At 37.4% G+C, this 14,461-nt stretch overlaps 1 protein-coding gene across 3 annotated transcripts in view; it reads left to right on the top strand.

Moving 5' to 3' along the window:
• Positions 1 to 14,461, top strand: part of Hmcn1 (hemicentin 1) — a 442,580-nt gene that overhangs the window by 254,503 nt on the left and 173,616 nt on the right. For all 3 annotated transcript variants that reach the window (XM_052737150.1, XM_052737149.1, XM_052737151.1), the window contains 5 exons: positions 1,604 to 1,798; positions 2,749 to 2,879; positions 3,034 to 3,181; positions 5,234 to 5,360; positions 7,901 to 8,055. In XM_052737150.1, the coding sequence (XP_052593110.1) occupies positions 1,604 to 1,798; positions 2,749 to 2,879; positions 3,034 to 3,181; positions 5,234 to 5,360; positions 7,901 to 8,055 (756 nt within the window). The remainder of the gene's footprint in view (positions 1 to 1,603; positions 1,799 to 2,748; positions 2,880 to 3,033; positions 3,182 to 5,233; positions 5,361 to 7,900; positions 8,056 to 14,461) is intronic.

Below are 14,461 nucleotides of genomic sequence, written 5' to 3'. Positions count from 1 at the left end.
TGCCCTCTTTGCTCTGGGTGCCAAGCACACATTAGAGACATTCTCTTACACGTGCATCCATCTACAATAACTCAAACTTGCCTGTGGTATTCCTGGCAAAGTCTAAGCAGAGTTCTTTGCATAGCCTCCTGGCTTGGGCAGGAGGGCTCCAGGCAGCTGCCAGCATCAGTGTCCCAACAGGTACCTCTTCTTAGTTGTCCCTGGAGATGGCAGCAGTTAAGGCCAGCAGAGATGCCTGTGTTTAGTAGCAACCACCTGCCCTCCTTTCTCCATAGCTATCTCCAGTATCTGAAGAAAGGTAGCTTTAACAGATTGTTCAGACATCTGAAAACTTTGCAGTAATAGTTCTCAGGGCCACTGACAACTAGGGAGACAAGACCTGGAGAAGAGGCATCTTCAGAATAGTGTGAGTTTGTGTAGGTCCTGTGGGGTCAGCTGCCCCTTGACCGTACCTGTGGCGTAGTGGCTTTTCAGTCTGTGTGGATCCCTTACTCTCAAGCTGGCTTCCCTGATTTCCCATTTCCACAAAGGAACCATCTTTTCTTAGACCCTCATTTCCTTCTGAAATAGAGTTCTTGGGTGCGTTCAAAAGTGGTTAAATGAGTTTTCCTTGTCTTTTATTTTATTTGTGTGTGTGTGTGTGTGTGTGTGTGTGTGTGTGTGTGTGTGTGTGTGTGTGTCTGTGTGTCTGTGTGTCTGTGTGTGTGTGAACAACTTTGAGGAGTCAGGTCTCTCCTTCCACTGTCTGTTCTGGGGACCAAAGGCAGTCACCAGACATCAGAGCAAGGGCTTTTAGCCTCTGAGCCATCTTACCAGCCCACTTTTTGTTGTCTTTGCTGGGGATTTCATCTTGATAATAGTCACTCCAGTACTTATAGGTAAAAGACAATGCTCTGATTTCCTTCCTTTTATTTGTCTACTTACATTTTATGCGTTTCTTCAATAAATGTTACTTGCAAAGTCTGACTGTTGTCCAAAAAGGGAAGAGTAGGAACATAGAAAATGATTATAACCTCTGATGTTCCCTCAGAATGTGGACAGACAGATGGAGATGGTTAGTTTTACCGTCTTTTCCACATCAGTCAAACGCTTACACTGATCAAGATTAAATAGGCTGATTTTTTTTTCATTTTTCTCCTTACAAATATTCCTTTCATAATCACTTTTATAAGACATTAATTAATATTGGGTTCAGCTTCACCAGTATATTGCATCTATTCCTGCCATCCTTTTGGCCTTATCTTGGATTGTATGTACTACTTTTAATGTATGTATTACTTTAGCATTGATTGCTAACAACACCTTATGGAATATATTGTTTTTTTCCTCTTCTGGTCACTGTAGTGAACTCACCAGGAAAAACGTTTTGTATCTTATACTCTGATTTTTCTGATTAAAAACTTTGATCGCCTAGAAACCCCAGATCTGAAAACTGATCAGGAATTAGAGTCCTTCACTAACTATCATTAATTGTAGTGTTTTCATCTTGAAAGTGGCACAGTGCCTCGGGATGCACATTATGGTCGTCTGTTCTTGATGTATTTGATTTTTTTAACTCTTTCCCCCTAATTTTGTTATAAAAAGGCTGTAATTTCCTATGTAGGTACTCCTAAACCAACCATCAAGTGGTTACACAATGGTAGAGAGGTGACCGGGCAAGAGCCTGGTGTTTCTATCTTGGAGGATGGTGCGCTGTTGGTAATTGCTTCTCTTACACCCCACAACAATGGCGAGTACATCTGTGTGGCCATCAATGAAGCTGGGACCACAGAAAGGAAATATCACCTCAAAGTTCATGGTAAATACAGATTAAAACGTTAAAACTAAGTAACTAAAAATATTACTCTTTCCAATTTTGCATATTTAATCAATATATTATTGCTTAATATTGTGAATATATTAATATCAAACAGAAGATAGGAAATTGGTTTACATTTATTTATTGTTCAAAATTTCATTCAATTTCTGGTTGAGACTTTACATCTCTCCAAGTTTAAATCGGAGATAAAGACACAGCATGAAAGCCTGCTCACGCTGATAAGTGATTTGCATGCCTTCTCCAGAGCAAAGCAATCAGTTTCACATACACCACGTGTGTGATTTCTCAGAGACTGTTTTAAGGCACAAATAGGTATGAAAACCTTATGAAAAGAACATATATGATAGAATATTATATCCACTCTCTATACCTGTGCTATTTCATTGAACAATCAATCTTGTGAATTATTCTAGGCCCCTATCTGTTATCTATAACATCTCATTAGATGAGTTCATATGACATATTTAACCTTTCTCTACTGATGATAACTATTCAGATTGTTACCAGGTAGTTACACTTACTTTGAAAACTTTCAACCTGTATCATTTTGTAAGGGTATGTGATGTTTAGATTTTGTTGACGATGGCTTCCATAGACACTGTGTGACATTCATTTCCACCAGCCAAGTAGTGAGTACTGTATTTTTTTAAATGCATCCCCTAAAACTTTCAATATATGAAATGTTATTTCTTAGCGTTATCCTAAATATCTTCCTGAACTTAAAACCCTGACATAAAGTAAAACATTACATAGGGATTTTTATTTATACGTGTCAGCTGACACATTTCATTTTATAAGAAAGTATGGGCTTGCACATTACTAGCTTTCTGCCATCATTTGTATTTGAAATTTCTATAGGGCTTTATGGAGAAACTTGGAAGCTACTGTTGATTACAAGACTGTCTAGTCACGACTCCTCTCTTTTGCAGTTCCACCGGTAATTAAAGATAAAGAACATGTGACAAACGTGTCCGTGCTGGTAAACCAACTGGCCAGTCTGTACTGTGAAGTAGAAGGAACTCCATCGCCTGTCATCATGTGGTATAAAGATGACATCCAGGTATATGGAGACAAGCATGCACAGTATGCACAGTTCCCTGCCTCTGTGCCTGAAATAAATACTGATTTCTTCTCAGTCATAACAAATGCCACTCTTCTTTTCTAATGGTGGAGTTTTATTAGCTTGGGAAATAACGATAATTTGTCTCATGCAGGTGACAGAGAGCAGTACTGTTCAGATCGTGAACAATGGGAAGATACTAAAGCTCTTTAAAGTGTCTGCAGAGGATGCAGGAAGATATTCCTGCAAAGCAATTAATATCGCAGGAACCTCTCAGAAGTACTTTAGTGTCAATGTACTAGGTAAGGAAAACTGCTTTAGAATACAATCCTACAGGTTAGGTACATTTCTTATGGTATGACAAAACAGAGAGATTAAAAAATAAATTGATAGGAGAAAATACCATTTATATCAATCATTTATTATGTTGTTTTTAATTTTAATTATTTATAATATAAAGATGGGTTTGACTCATATATACCAAGGGGTCATAAACTTAAGAGTGTTACAGTGTATGTTAAGAGATACTTCTCTAGGCAGTAGCTACCGAGAGAAGTGCTTAGGTACATCGGTAGCTGTGCAACACAATGCAATGTGATTATGAATGTACATCTCCTGAAGCTAGCAGGATGCTTGAACTGGAAAAGGTCATGCATCCATTTCCACCGTAATCTAATAAATTACAGGAGCGAAATCAGCCCTGGTTGTAATCAGGGGAAGAGAAATCTGACAGAAGGGGATGGACTGCTGGCAGGAAGAGAATTCTGAAAGTGGGTCATCACTATGCTAGATTATGATACAAATAATTTTAATGGCTGTCATTAGTTTAATTTTTAGTCAATTTATATGTGACATAAGTTCACTTCGTGGTAAGTGAATTCCTCTTTTCAACATTTTATCAAAAGAGGTTTATAATTAGTGTTTGTAGTGAAAAATGAAGCCTAGAAGTAATGTGTTCATAAAAATTAGCACTCACCAGTACAAAAATAATCAATTTCCTTACTCTCTCCAAACCTGAACTACATTATGTGTCTTTTTCCTGCAGTTATATTTATATTTAATCACAGGCCCTTTAAAAAACCTCAGCCATTTTTCTTATCACTGGTCTTAGCATTGTTTTCTCCTGACGTTCATCCTCTCCACGAAGTCCATCTTTGTGCTGATGAGTCCCAAATGCTCAGCTCTAGCTTGGAATTCCTTAAGCACTAGGAAAAAATATCTAGTCTTCACCTTACTCTCTTTTTTATGTTTTTATCTACTTATTAAACTTGTATGTTATTTTAAGAGAGTCTCTCTAATATCTCACACTGGCCTCAAACTTGCAGTCTTCCTTGCCCCAGCCTCCCAAATGTTAGGACTATAGATGTGTGCCATGATGCTCATATTTCCTTAGCGTGTTGGCTGGAATGCCCTCTTTACGTGTTATTGAATACCTTGGTGCTATATCAGACTGAAAGATCCCAATGACTATTTTCTCCAGTAAATGTTGGGGTCTCTGAGTGACCTGCATCTCCACCCTTCCCCTGCTTTCTCCAGAGCTCCTGAAAGTTACCCATGTGCTTCTATGTCTACTTCCTAATTATCTACTTCTTTCCATTCCATGGTGAAGGCATGTTTTAATTTATAACAGCCCCTTAACTTCCTTTCTGCCCCCAATCATCATCAATCTGATCCATTCTTCACTCAGCAACCAGTGAGGTCTTCATATAAACATATTATTATGCCGTACCTCTTCCCCACTGAAACCCTATACTGCCTAATAATTTTCTGAAGATGAATATCAGACCACTTAACATAATACAAAAGCAAAGGTTAGATAGTGAGGAAAATACACATGAACAGTTTCATTTGTATAATCCCAAGGACAAAAGTGAGTATGTTCTTTTTCATATTGTACATCATACTAGTGCCAAGCTTTGTATAGGCATCCTTCAAAAAAAAGATTAGGTAGACCTGAGCATATGAATTTAGAATTTGTGAACCATATGAGATTGACATTGTTTATGCCATTCATTATCTGAAAAGCATGTCAATAATGCATTGAATCAGATGAGCTTTGCTGCTCAACTATATTCCGTGAGTTTTGCATATGAGTTTACTGTGCCTCAAAAACACTTCTGTTCTGTCATTATGCTTGAAGGTAATTGTCCTGATAACACAATTTCATGAAAATATTTCTGTATTTAAACTTAACATTTGGGCACACCGTGTGATGTGAAGGGGAGCTATCGTGAGATATTTTATTTATGACATTAATCTATTGTTGAAATACTTTGATAACCACTAACTACCTGCTTCTTCCCAGGATCTTTGTGCTAAATCATATATTTTATGATAAAATGTCTTTGTTCAAGTTCCACCCAGCATAATAGGTGCCAGCTTCCCAAATGAAGTCTCGGTTGTTCTTAATCACAACACCACCCTGCAGTGCCTTGTCAGAGGCACTCCCTTCCCTGCTATTCACTGGTTCAAGGATGGCAAGTGAGTGTCACGTCTGCATTTGAGGGTGTGATTTATAAGAAAGAGATGCCTCAATGTGTAAGGCTTACCTCCCCTTTGAATCACTTTAAAATATACGTTAAATGACCTTGAAGGAGAAATGATGGATTAAAAAGTCTTGTAATATCTTTCATTTTTCAAATAACAAAGCTCTTTATAAATTTGGGGGATTTATTATAGAGACAGATTAATGTATAATTATTGCACACCAAAATCCTCTGCACAAATGTTAACAGTAAAAAACAGATTTCAATGAAGAGATAGTCATGTCTTTCCAAGGGATTGAACTGTTGAGAAGGGAAATGTGCTAGTGACAGTATACTGAGTGTGCAGACTAGTTTTCTCTGTCCGACTAAAGTGGAAATCACAGAGAGCAATTGCACTTCCCAGAGTGTCCACACTGATGTGGCTACAGTGACCTATAGTGGTTTGGGATGTTCCTTTTCACTGTGTGTCTGAGGGGAAGGTACCTAAAGGACCAGGCAGCAGGGAGTCTAGATTGGCTGTGTATAAAATATAGAATCCATTTAAGCTTCCAAGGAGTTAACAAGACTGACAACACAGAAAAAATGAATTAAGAGTATAAATACAAGCACACAAGAAACATTTAAAAGATTCTCATCCTCAGCAATATGATGCCTATACATAAAATGTAATTTTGTTTCTCATAAGTCACTTTTCAAAATAAAGGTTTGAAAATATCAAGAGTTGTCTGGATATGGCAAGTCAGGTTACAGTACTGGAGAGATTATAAAGCTATGTCCTTAGAGGCAATTTGACGCTGCACATTAAAATTGTGTTCAGATACTGTCATTCAGGTCAGGGGTCACATCTCCACTCCACAGACGGGACATCAAACACAGATGTCCAACAGGAAGTTCGTTTGCTGATGTTCTCTGCCAAACTGCAGTGGCAGAAGAGTGAAAACTGGCTAATGCCAGATGTCAGGAGACAGACGACATACAAGACTAGGGATTCATACCAAAGTAACTCCACAGCTGCCGTAACAGCACAGTGGAACTCAGGAGAACAGCACAGTGTCATTTGCAATAAACTTTAGACTTCTTCAGGGATACATGTATGAATGAAGACACTCTAGTGAAAACAGATGGATGAAAATCAAACTGATAATGACGAGAAGTCAGAGAGGAGAGTCACATTTGTGGCAACAGATCAAGAATGATTTTCCAATACGAACACTTAGGTTTATTTGTTTAAATCTTATGTTCCCTTTATAATTAATAATGAACAAAATGTCAGTGTTTCATAAATTTAAGTAACATATTATCAAGTGCTCACTTTTTAAAAAAAAATCTCCTTCCCCCAAGTGTTCAGTCTTAAAACAAAACAAACAAACAAACAAACAAACAAAACAAACTGCAAATGTACTAAACCAGTAGTTCTCAACCTGAGGGTCACGACCCTTTGTGGAGTTGACTGACCTTCTCACAGGGGTCACCGAAGACCATCAGAAAACAGATATTTACATTATGATTTACAACAGTAGCAAAATTACAGTTAGAAAGTAGCAACAAAAATAATTTTATGGTTGGGGGTCAGCACAACATGAAGAATTGTATTAAAGGGTTGCAGCATTAGGAAGGTTGAGAACCATTGTCCTAAACTATGGTACTTTTAACTTTTAGGCAATTTATATACAATGTCATACCAAAGAATAGTGGAGGGTAACACTTTACAAAATTAATGTCTTTTTCATTTATTGAGTAGACTAGATACTGACTTATTAATATAGCAACACATTCAATAATTATGTGACTAAGTCACTTTTTAAAAAAAATATAACTGTAAGTTTTAAAGCTTTTTTCCTGAGAAATAGATTAAGGATCTTTAAAGTAATGATTCTTGAGAGATCACAGACTTTACTAAGTGAGATTTTTCAAGTACTAAACAACACTGTTGCCAATGACATAAAGTGAGCATTTTACAATCGTAGATGACTGAATCTTAGAAACAGACATCCCTGGAAAATGCATGTGAGATTCTTTGGGAATAAATACTTTCAATATTTATGGTTATATAACATTCACATGTATTCCACTTTTTAGAAAGATTGGCATAGTCAGCATCATTGGCAAGTACTAACCACACATTTTCTTATAACTTCCCTTGCTCCGAAGTTCCTATGAAGCATTATCAAACTCTTAATTATTCTTCACCACTTAAGTAGAAATTTCACATTAAATCCCATATTACAAAATGAGAAAGAAGAATAACAATGGATGAATAAATGAAACAAATGGCAATCCCACTTAGTTCCTAATGATGTTATTAAACGATTAAAGATTGGAAGGGGAAGGTTTTCATCTCAAAGCAGTAGTTACCCAGTTTCTTTAGTAATGTGGTTTAATACTTTTAGTCTGTGGAGTAGGCACATTAATCGCAGTGTATTTTTAAAATCAGTTTTGTCTCCTATTTTAACTTCATACCATGTAATTTTGTAATTAGTAACACAGGAAACACGGAGAAATTGAAACGGACCTCTGAAATAAATTTTTTTCTAGGCCTTTATTTTTGGGAGATCCCAACATTGAACTTTCGGACAGAGGACAAAATTTACATCTGAGAACTGCACGGAGAAGTGACAAGGGGCGCTACCAATGTTCTGTGTCTAATGCAGCAGGCAAGCAAGCCAAGGATATAAAACTGACTGTCTACGGTAGGTGGGACTTTTTTCATGGTGTTGCTGAGAACTAAAGTTTACTCTAACATTCATTGTCCTTTCCCTCCATATTGAATACTTAGGAATGCTATTCAAGTAAAGAGGAGTCTACCTTTAAACTCTAACAATGCATTCAGTTTTTCAAGGCAATTTATCCTTATCTGTGGATTTATTCAGATTGCTTAGTAATTTTGATATAGTGAGGTATTCCCTAATTGGTCAGTATAAGCATAAATAAAATGCCTATATCCTTAAAGAGTTAAAAGAAAAACTTTAAAGAGTGTATAAATGTACAAAATACACCAAAGCAACTAGTATACCATCAATTCAATTGTTATATTTTTATTCCATCTTGATTTTTATCCTGACCATATGGTAATATTTTTAATGCCATGTGTTCTTTTTTCCCCCCATTGAATCTCTACCAGAAATAATGTGTCTTTGTTACTTTTCCATTTCTGTGACAAAACACCGTGATCAAGGCAACTGATAAAAGAAAGTATTTAATTTGGGGCTTACAGTTACAGAGATCAGAGTCCATGACCATCACAGCAAGTAGCATGGCAGTGGGCAGAGAGTAATGGCCTTGGAGCAGAGAGGGAACCTGGAAACAGCATGGGCTTTTGAAACTTCAAAGTCCATTTCCAGTGACACACCTGCTCTTTTTTTTTTTTTTTTTTTTTTTTTTTTTGGTTTTTCGAGACAGGGTTTCACTGTGTAGCTTTGCACCTTTCCTGGAACTTGCTTTGTAGACCAGGCTGGCCTCTGCCTCCCAAGTGCTGGGATTAAAGGTGTGCGCCACCACCGCCCGGCAACACACCTACTCTAACACGGCCACATCCCCTAATCATTTCCAAACAGTTCCCCAAACTGAGGATGAAGCAATCAAATATTGAGCCTATCAAGACCATTCTCACTTAAAGCACCAAATAATGTAAGCCTCATTTTTACTAAAAATTTCAACCACCAATTAAAGTGACTTTCAGAGTCAGTTTTATGAATGGAGCCATTAAGTAGACAGATGAATGTTATGCCTCAGACACAACAGCTTCCATAGTGGAGAAGAATAGAACTCTTATGTTAGTGGTTCTTAGCAAGGCGTTGCAGGTAGTCAGATGTGGTTAGTGAGAAGTTAGTCCAGCCTGAGAGGTACTGTAAGGATAAAATGTATACCAGATACCAATGGTGGTTTGAAAACTTTATATGAGATATCTGGTTAATAATTTTATGATATATTCTAAACTTATATTTTGGATATATCGGAGTAAGTAAAATGTATTCTTAAAAATTACTTCCTTAGTTTCTTTTTATACTTTCAATGTGGCCTTTGGAGAATTTCAAATTATGTCTGTGGTTTAAGTTATGTTTTTATTGAATAGCAGATTCAGTAATTAATAGGAATGTGGGCATTAGAGACAGATAAACTTGTATTTGGACCCAAGCTGTGCCACTTTGTGACTTCATATGGATTCCCTTGCCCCTCTGAGTTTCCATTTTCTTAATGGATTTAGTAATAATGCCCATACGACAGTATTACTATGAGCATAAAATGCTAGAAAAGTTTTATTTGGCATTTAGTAAGGGTTCAGTATATGTTTTCCATCATTGTCCATTTAGCAATACCATTGCTTTAAAACTTAAAATATATGTAGAATCTAGTTCACTTCTTTCCTTCCTTTTCTTTCTTTGTTTCTTACAGGGTTTCATTCTTAGGCTAAATTTGCCTGAAACTCATGGTGATCCTCCTGCCTCTGATTACTAAGTGTTGGGACTGCAGGTGTGTGCCATCACACTTAGCTCAAAGTTAGCTTGATTTCTACTTAGCAATTTCATTTAAAATAAGACTTTTAAAATATAGGTGGCTATTTCAATCTTTAGTACCACTTTTCAATCAAAGAATTTGTATTCAAAGCAGAATTTTTAATCATTTATGTGTATAAATGGAAGCCTGTTGGAGAAATCAGTCATGAAAAAATGCATCCTCTATAAAAGTGCCATCACTCAAAGATTAGCTACGTAGATGCCAAGTTAAACAAAAGTGTTATTACCATCATTGCTGTCCTAGCGGGGCCAGCCATTGAGACAACATGCACAGTGCCTTCCCAGGCTGTTGTATTGTTGCCAGGATCTATTGTGAATACAGTTTGGAACTTCAGTAAGACTCCCATTTCTGTGAGGCTTGGATTTATTCACTTCAGATCCTCATGTTCACTCTGTGTGATGCCCTCAGGCACCCAGAAGAGAGGGATTCTGGGATTTTCTGATTAAAAGGCATTGTGGTATTGAGAAGTTCTGAGTATTCTAATTTGGGAAGCCACATCCTTGCTTTTCTAGTAAGCTGCCCTATGCCGTCAAGTGGGTAGCTTTAGGCTTACTTTATTTCATTTGTGAAAATATGACTGTCATAAAATGAAAAAACACAAATGCTGTACTCTAGATAGTTGAACGTGTGTGTAGATTTCAAATCGAGGGTATATTTCACCCTAAAATTGATTGTTTTCCTCATTTACGTGCTCATATCATCACATGAAGATGAGTAACAATAGAAATGAACATGAAAATTATATCTGAATAAATGAAAAGAATGGGGTGGGTGTGTAATTTGAAAAATCCATATGGAAACACACTACTGTAGTAGCTTCCTAAGACATGATTATGCATATATAAAAAGAGTTGAAATGGAGTTACCCTATAACGAGGAGACAATACCCAACTAAACACCACATGCTACCAAATGCTACCCTACTTCCAAAAAGGGCTTACTTCTTTTTGAGTTGTTGGCCAGTGAGTTACCACAAAACCCCAAACATTACAGGCTACTGCTAATGCTCTTGGTTACTCTCCAAGACTTAATGGTATGACCCTATTGCTGAAGACACCTCGTACTTGATTCATAGAACGTGGATAAGTCAACCTGGTACTGACTCGGAGGCCTTATCCCTACTGGATATCTTTTATGATGCTGGAAGGTGCTAGGCGTCATACCAGAGGAGAGACCTCACTATCAATGTCACCCAGTTGTGAACCCTGCCAGCTACATTAACAACTGTCCCGACGAGATATACCCACTGCGCAATGGTGGCACAACCATCCCGGGAGGAACAAACCACTTTCTGTTTGGATCTACGGCCTACTCTATGCAATGGAATCCAACCCCAGGCCTATCGGTATTCTGTTAAATCCACATAGTATTAAAACGTGCTCTACCCACAGATCAATGTATTTCTCAACACTCATCCAAGAAGCTTCTTACAGTAGATGACAATTAATAGAGTGACTTCCAACAGGTCATCTTATAGAGAATACAGACTGTGGAGTGCTCATCACTAAGTGAAGTGTATCTATCACACTTCTCCCCACAAGACTCAGAGATCTTCCCTGAAGAGAGGGTGGGAAGATCATTAAAGCCACAGGTGGTGGATAACTTCTAGAAACAGTGTCTTCTGGACAGAATAGAGCAGTTGCATGTATCAATGCTCAGCAGTTGTGACAGCACACACAAGGTCTGCACAAGTTCAACACAGACAAAAATCTCAGCATAGTGTTGGGGATGTGAGCACAAAATTATTTAATAGAGCTATTTTTTCCTGTCATCCAAATTGATAACAAGTGTTCATATGTTACTATTGATGATTGGTAATGGGGTTATATTTGTTGTATTTTTGAAAATGTCTTTCCCATAGATAGGCCCTGCTCAATACTGCTGTTAATTTTTTAACAGGAGTTTTACTGAGCATATTCGTTTCTAGGAAAGCATTCATAACATTCTATTACATTCTTTTTTTGATATTTGCTTTTTAATATGCCATTGCAAATAGGCAATTAATCCGTTCTAGTTGAAAGCCATGTGGAAGGTCCTGTTGCAAGGATAAATGGAACGTCTTGAATGTGCAGACTTACACATTTATATCAGACATTGGTAGAACAGTTGTTTGGGTTCAGAAGATACAATAAATATTTGTGGGTGAATCCAGTTCTCACTTCTGGTTTGAGCTTTTGACAGCCTGAGAAATGTGTTAAGTAGCCTTACACTACATGAGACTGAAAGAATCGACTAACTACTATAATACTAATTTGCATATTTAGTGTCTTGTGCTGTGATTTTAAATTGAAAACACCATTTGAAGAAAAGCAAGTTTCCCAAACTCTTCAATATTTAATAACAGTATTAAAATATGACACTTCTCACTCAGAAAAAAATGCAATGTCAGCCCTGAACTCACTAAACATGAACATAAAACTTTAGCAATACTAAAACTTGCAACTGCTTCTCAGAAGTGGTCATGGAACTCGTGATGTTCATATCAATAACAGCAAATGAAACACACCATTGGCACTAGGGGCTCATTAACACACAACCATTCTGTGCAAATCACTTGCTGAAAAGTAATAGTCATGGAACACAAATGTTTAAACATCACATCCTCAAGCTCTGTATACTCCATTCATTCTTTTTTTTTACTTCACATATTTGTTTTTACCATCATCAGTTGTGACAAATCTTAGCAAATTCCACTTCAACTAGCGTTACTTGGACTTCCCTGGGGATATTTTGTTCTGCATAGATTGTTCTTAGAGACCAATTCTTCATGGTTGTCGAACTTTGCACCAACTCCCCAGATAAGCCCAAACAGCTTAGTCTTGGTAACATTTGTCGAGAGTGTCAAAGGCAAGAATAGTCGACGGAAGAAATTGCCCTTTAAAACTGACTATTCATATTGCCCCCAGAGTCATCAGCTGCCAATCACCAACAAGCTGATTTCCTCTGGATATATTTCTTTCTTCAGCTGCTGCACCATAATTAATTTAACTATACCACCATTGAAAAATGACCTTGTTTGCTGCCTAACATGCTACTTAGGAACTTACTTTGTTTTAGTCTCCTTTTTTAACTTTTTTATTTTTGTAAAGAAATTATTAGGCTGAAACACCCCATTTCACGTATTCTAATATTTCAAATTGTTGCCTATCTTTGAATTAGGAATATTGGGATGAGTGCTTAGTCTGTTTACATTTATGCTTTAAGAGCTGTAGTGTCATCCCTGTGTATGTAAAGCCCTGCCTTTTAATTTTATAGCAAGAGAGACCACATCACACTGTGCCACTCCTCTCTTTTCTTCTTGTTTTGTGATGAGGAATATGCACCGGGGACAAAATTAATCATATATTGTTACTTGCATGGCACTTGAATCATGTATTGTTACTACTTGTATGGCACTTGAAATGCTAGCAAGAAACAAGTATGTCACTAAACTTATGACACACTGAGCAGCAGTAGGAGCAATGAGCACACCACATGGGTAGTCATTTGCAACTACTTTGTCACTATTCAGTGAAAGTACCCATGGCCAATACCCAAATGAATGAGTTTGACTGTATTCTAACAAAACATTGAACAGTCTCAACTCCGCATCCTGTGTGAAAGTTGGCTGGTCCCAAGCTTTAAAGTGAATGTACTTATAGGAAAATGATTCCACTATCAAATTCACCCATAAACATTGTAGGCCACGACTTGGATTGTGTCTGTTACTCTGAAGTAATTCTCAGGAAGATTACTAGAAAATGTGACGCTATTCTATTAGCACCAGAATCTTATTTTCCAATCAATATCCTCTTCGACTAAAAGAATCCACAGTTCTTTGGAGAAATAGTTAACTCTAGAGATGTGCAGGATTATATAAGATGGATGTGGAGTGTATAGTAGAACACTCTATTAAGGAAGTGCAAAATAAAATAGCTTCAAAGGAGCTAACTAAGAGAACTCAGGTGGCCCAAACTGCCTAATTTAATGTAGTATTGGTTATATCCCCAAGTATAATATAAGTTCTTAAGACTTCATAATGATAGAAATAAATGAATTCGATACATAAAGTGGGTAGGAAGATAATGTCCCCCATATAGAATTCTAAGTAAATTAGGAAGATATTCCTTTGCCAGTAAAGAAAATATAACTGCCTATGCCATTCACATAGGCAGGGGATAGTGGGGGGAAAAAGCATCTTCCTAGTCCAGAGACTTGGCAAACACTGCCCTTAGCCAGGTAGCCAGGGTGACAACATTAGCAGCCAGTCATGTTTACATCAGTTCCCTGGAACTGATGTAAACCAGGAACAACACCTTTCACCGCTTTCTCTCTCAATACCCTGAGGCCTAGCTGGACCACAAGAAGAAAGTTCTACAGAACATCCTCTTCTAAACCATAAAAATGTATTAAAACTATATTAAGGCACTCCACTGCAGATGCGTGCCATTTGATTTCTTTCAGATTGCTGCAATTGTACTGTTACCTTGCAAGAATCATGCTGAAAGTATGTAGCTGAGAATGCACAACTTACAGCATTTTTTTTCCAAAAGCCCAGTCCTCAGTGACCTGAGAGGCCAGGCATGAGGATGCGGTGTAGTG

The sequence above is a fragment of the Peromyscus californicus genome, unplaced genomic scaffold (assembly GCF_007827085.1).
Source record: "Peromyscus californicus insignis strain IS unplaced genomic scaffold, ASM782708v3 Scaffold_14__1_contigs__length_90479793_seg_2, whole genome shotgun sequence".
Classification (NCBI taxonomy): domain Eukaryota; kingdom Metazoa; phylum Chordata; class Mammalia; order Rodentia; family Cricetidae; genus Peromyscus; species Peromyscus californicus.
Note: the sequence above shows the minus strand (reverse complement) of the source record. Positions and strands in the feature narration are given on the sequence as shown.